The sequence below is a fragment of the Bison bison genome, unplaced genomic scaffold (assembly GCF_000754665.1).
Source record: "Bison bison bison isolate TAMUID 2011002044 unplaced genomic scaffold, Bison_UMD1.0 scf7180017864280, whole genome shotgun sequence".
NCBI lineage: Eukaryota > Metazoa > Chordata > Mammalia > Artiodactyla > Bovidae > Bison > Bison bison.
This window is the reverse complement of record NW_011494852.1, coordinates 5,458,662-5,464,273: the sequence shown is the minus strand read 5'-3', so window position 1 is coordinate 5,464,273 and position 5,612 is coordinate 5,458,662. Positions and strand designations below refer to the sequence as shown.

Here is a 5,612-nt window from a genome sequence, read left to right as displayed (position 1 = left end):
CTGATTAGTTTAAGACACAGTTAGCATTTATAAGAATTTGTTGTTTTCTGTGTAAATATTTAAGTCAATAATTGTAGTAGCTGATGTAAAGTATGCTTGTGTGTCTATGCATGCATGCCTGCTAAGTTGCTCAGTCATGTCCAACTCTTTGCGACCCTATGGACCATAGGCCGCCAGCCTCCTCTGTCCATGAGATTCTCCAGGCAAGAACACTGGAGTACGTTGCCATGCCCTCCTCCAGGGTACTATCCTGATCCAGGGATCAAACCTGAGTCTCTTACATCTCTGGGATTGGCAGGCAGGTTCTTCACTACTAGTGCACCTGGGAAGCCCTTCTCTGATACAGAGCTATTGATAAGTTCATGGGGCATCTCCTATATATGCACTCCTATTCTTGTTCACAGAATGTGCTTAAGCTCTCCATGATGTAGTAGTCATCTTTATAGCTATCAGCATCTTTGGGGAATGTATATTCTTGGCCTTTCTGATGGCTCCAAGTATCATTTTGCTACAGAGTGACCTTTAATCTACCTTGTGGGTACAGGTTTCTCAAACCACAAAGCAAACCTTGTCTAAGGTTTTTATTCTCTTTTATTCTCTTTTTCAGCTCTGCCTTCTCAGGCTCAGTCCATTCCCAGAAAGAAGAGGAAATGAATGAATTCCAGGTAAATTTTAAATAGCATATTTGTTCCAGAGTAGTTTAAGGGAATTGTAGTAATCCATACACTAAACTGGAAAATCCTATATAGATAAAACATATTTTCAGAGGAAACAGAGTTGGAAGATTAAGACCAGGAAAGTTAAAATATGATTATGCAGAAATGTATTCATTTAGAGAGATTAAAGTTGGGCTTCAGTTTTGAATTTCATTACTATAGGTAAACAAGAGCAGAAATTCATTATATATTTAAGTAAGTTTTTCATTGGCACCTAGGTCAATGAATATATTATAACATATATAGGGAGACTTTCTGTAGTTGGTAAAACAGCTTTTCTGATAGTCCGGGGTTTTCTTTATAATTTAAAAAAAAATCTTGGCTGTGCTGCATGGCTTGCAGGATCTCAGTTCCCTGACCAGGGATTGAACCCAGGCCACAGCAGTGAAAGTGCTGAATCCTAACCACTACCACCAGGGAGGTGGTCTGTTTTGATCAGGGATAAAGCAAAGAATATATGTTAAAATATTCCAGCATTGGAAATAACACAAATCAACATAAACAGAAAAAGAGATAGTATTTCATGCAGTGGGATAGTGTACACACACACACACAAAACCAAAACACACAGAGTACTGCAACTTACAATATGGATAATCTCACAAACATGTGGTACCATTTATATGAAGTTTGAAAACTGAGAAAACTAGTCTCAGTGTTAGAGAATAGTGGTTACTGAGCAGGTATTTACTGGGACGGGATATGAGGGAATCTTGTAGTATGCTGAAAATGTTCTATATTTTGATTGAGTGATGGGTACACAAATATGTAAATATATAAGAATGTCTCAGTTTGTGCATTTAAGATTAGTGCATTTTACCACATTATTCTATGTATGTCATACCTCATTTAAAAATAAAAAGCAGACTATCTGAAGAAATAGATGGGATGTGCCTTTCAAATGACCCTATATAATTATTTTTTCCATGTATGTTTGCTGTGATTTGGCCACAATCTAAAGTAATCATTTATGGTAAATTCTTTTACTTTCAGTCTACTAGAATGTGAACAGAGTAAAAGTTTTATTTGGTTTACTGCTGTATCTACAGCCCCTAGAACAGTGCTTGGTATACTTGGTTTTTGTGAATGTGGTTGTAATGAATCCATGGTTCCTTATTTCTTCATTTTACTCTTAGAGTAAGTAATGTCTGTTTCCTCTTCAAGGACATTTCCTCAGAACTTCATCCTTTTTCTTCAAAGTTCCTTTGGAATCTTTCTCTTTCAGATTTTATCCTGTACTCTTAGCTACTAAACATATTTCAATTTACTGCCTTTTCACTCTCAGCTCAAAGATTTGCTTTACTGAAACATACCTTTCTTTGACCTGGTGCCCCTATCTCATAGCTTCTCTGTATGTCTAGTTTTTCCCTCAGTTAATTTTCAAAGTGAACACACGTTCGTAGCCAGCATTAAGCACTGGATAAAGAAATAGAATACTACCCTAACACCCATTGGACTCCTTCTGTACCTTTCCAAGTTATTACCCCTACTCCAGGGGTAACCACTGTTTAGTGTATATCACTATAGACTCTTTCTGCATATTTTTAAACTTTAGGTAACCTATGTACTTGGCGTCTGGCTTCGTTTAATATTTTGTCAGATTTATGTTGAATTGCTGCATGTAAGCTGTAGTTCACTCAACTTTATTACTGTATATTATTCAATTATATGAATAAACCATACTTTTATATATCCATTCTATCATTGATTGGCATTTAGGTAATTTTTATTTGGGAATAATTAAAATATTATTCCTGTGAACTTTCTATTAGATTTTTGTTGCACATATGTGCATATCTCTTTCTACCAAAGCAGAATTGCTGAGTCATAAGTTATGTGTAAGATTACCTTTTATTAATACTGCCAAACAGTTTTCCAAAGTGGTTGTCCAAAATTATACTCTTAACAGTGTATGAGAGTTCTCAGTTATTCCAAGACAACAACATCTTGAGTGTATTTTCTATGGTCACTAGCTTGTTTTTTGGTATAATATCAAATTCATAGGTAGTAAAACAGAAGCTCAACTAAGTTTGAGTACATAAAAATTACATTCTCCTGTTGATACAATCACCATAAATAAAGTAAATTTGAAAAACCTAACAATAATTTTAGTAATACATATGGCAGACCAAATCTGGTATTTAAATATTTACAAACTAAATTAAAATCGAATAGAAAACTGCATATAATACATGAAAATAAATCCACGATTGAAAAAATAAAAAAGAACAAATGCCCAGTAAAAACTGTAAATAATGTCTATTGTTAATCAAAGTTTTACATGGATTACCTTATATAGTCTTCAAAAGAGTCTCTCTTTCCTATTTGTTTATGTTTTCATTTATTTCCCTCAACTAGTATGTAATTTCCAGGAGGACAAGAACTTATGTCTATCTTCCAGCTACATCCTTGGACTCTAAACCAGTGCTGGGCATATCTAGTAACTCCGTAACTTGCTGAATAAAAAACTATAACTCTAGGGCTCAAATATGAATTATTTTCTCATTCTCTTTAGTGGCAGTTAATACTCATAATGAAAACCTCAACTACTATGAGACCCTCAAATAGTCTCTGAGCTATCAAAAAACAAAAACAAAACAGGTTCAATTGTTTTAATTCTCTGGTTCTACTACTTTAACACATAGAAGAAATAGAAGAGCTGAGATTTCAGTGGTATTGCAGAGACTGAATCAAATGAACTTGTTGATACATTGTACCTAGGTGTTGTAGAAGAGTTATGAATCAAAATATATGCTACAGTTCCATTTTTGGAAAAAGGGTTGGTGTTGTTATTAAGAAAGGTAAGAAAGTTAATGGCAAAAACTGCTGAGTATTATATTACTCCTCACAAACCTAATACGGAATAGGTATATGTTACCTGAAATAGTGAACTATTGATGGCAAACTACTAACTGGATTCTAACTAGTAAATAAACATGATAATGAGAAAAGCAAAATTTTCTGTTAGAAAAGATTATTTTTACAGTCATAAAATCCAGTATTCATGAAAGAATCTCATCATTTTCTTTGGATGAAAACTCCATACATGAGACACTGTGTGTGCATGCTCAGTTGTGTCTGAGTCTGCGACCCCATCGACACTATAGCCCTCCAGGCTCCTCTGTCCACAGAATTTTCCAGACAAGAATACTGGATTGGGTTGCCATTTGTTTCTTCATATACATTATTTTTTAAATATTCTTTTCCATTATGGTTTATCGCAGGAGATTGGATATAGTTTCCTGTGCTGAATATAGTAGGATCTTGCTGCTTATCCATTCTAAGTGTAATAGTTTGCATCTGCTATCCCCAAACTCTTTGTCCATCCCTCTTCCTCCCCTGCTACCCGTTGACAACCACAGGTCTGTTCCCTATCGTGTGTCTGTTTCTGTTTTGTAGATAAATTCATTTGTGCCATATTTTAGATTCCATGTCTAAGTGACATCATATGGTATTTGCCTTTCTCTTTCTGACTTAGTATGATAATCTCTCATTGCATCCATGGTGGTACAAGTGGCATTATTTTATTCTTTTTTATGGATGAGTAGTATTCCATTGACTGTGTACCATATCTTCCATCCATTCATCCAAGACAGTAAGCTTTAAAGAAACAAAAAGAATGTTACTTTAAAATGCCGATTAGTGCATTAGATAATAAAGATAAATGGTTAGGACTACTTCTGCATCAAACTGCAGAAAATTTATTATAAGGAATACTGTGAAAAATAAGAAACATATCAGTAGGAAACTTTTATTGATCTGTCTTAGCTCATGGTAGACACAGACAACAAAATGAACATAACTACCAATAATAATTTGATAGAGCTAATTGATTGTCATAGCTTATAGCCTGGAAGCAATTAATATCCCCTTTTTAGATATGGAAAAACTAAAAGACTGACCATATATTAGGCCCAAATTCAATAAATTTCAAAGTACAAACTATGTTTTCCACAATGCAATTACATAGGAAGTTAATGATAAAACTTCAGAAAGAAAACATTTTCACATGGAAGTTTTAAAACTAGCATAAGGAACTTAGGATCAAGAAAGACAGAATTTAAGATCATGGTTCAGGCCCTAATACCCTAACCATACTTAATCTTAAGCTGGAAAAATAGCCAGTAGTGGCTTGAAAATAGGATGGTCTCAGCATGAATGCAGTAGTAGAACTAAAGATAGAGAAGCTGGAGATTGTTCATCGATGATGCTTCTCATAGCTGGTTCTCCTGAAGGGGATCTAGGAGCATATTTTCATGGCTGCCAGAAAAATAGCACTTTGAAAAGTTCTCTTTCTGGCATGAGCATTTATCTGTCTTAATAGATTTACCTAGTGTTATTGACTGTCTCTGACAGAAATCTTACATAACAATTGCTTAAACAGGGCAGAATTTTGTCTTTGTAGGAATTCTGCTCAGTTCAGTTCAGTCGCTCAGTCGTGTCCAACTCTTTGCGACCCCATGAATCGCAGCATGCCTGGCCTCCCTGTCCATCACCAACTCCCAGAGTTCACTCAGACTCACGTCCATCGAGTCGGTGATGCCATCCAGCCATCTCATCCTCTGTCGTCCCCTTCTCCTCCTGCCCCCAATCCCTCCCAGCATCAGAGTCTTTTCCAATGAGTCAGCTCTTCGTATGAGGTGGCCAAAGTACTAGAGTTTCAGCTTTAGCATCATTCCTTCCAAAGAAATCCCATGGCTGATCTCCTTCAGAATGGACTGGTTGGATCTCCTTGCAGTCCAAGGGACTCTCAAGAGTCTTCTCCAATACCACAGTTCAAAAGCATCAATTCTTTGGCGCTCAGCCTTCTTCACAGTCCAACTCTCACATCCATACGTGACCACAGGAAAAACTATAGCCTTGACTAGACAGACCTTTGTTAGCAAAGTAATGTCT

At 35.8% G+C, this 5,612-nt stretch overlaps 1 protein-coding gene across 1 annotated transcript in view; it reads left to right on the top strand.

The window, feature by feature from the left end:
* Positions 1-5,612, top strand: part of ZNF569 (zinc finger protein 569) — a 24,926-nt gene that overhangs the window by 4,931 nt on the left and 14,383 nt on the right. The window contains 1 exon segment of the mRNA XM_010849154.1: positions 608-665. Coding sequence (XP_010847456.1) covers positions 651-665 — 15 coding nt within the window. The 5' untranslated portion in view covers positions 608-650.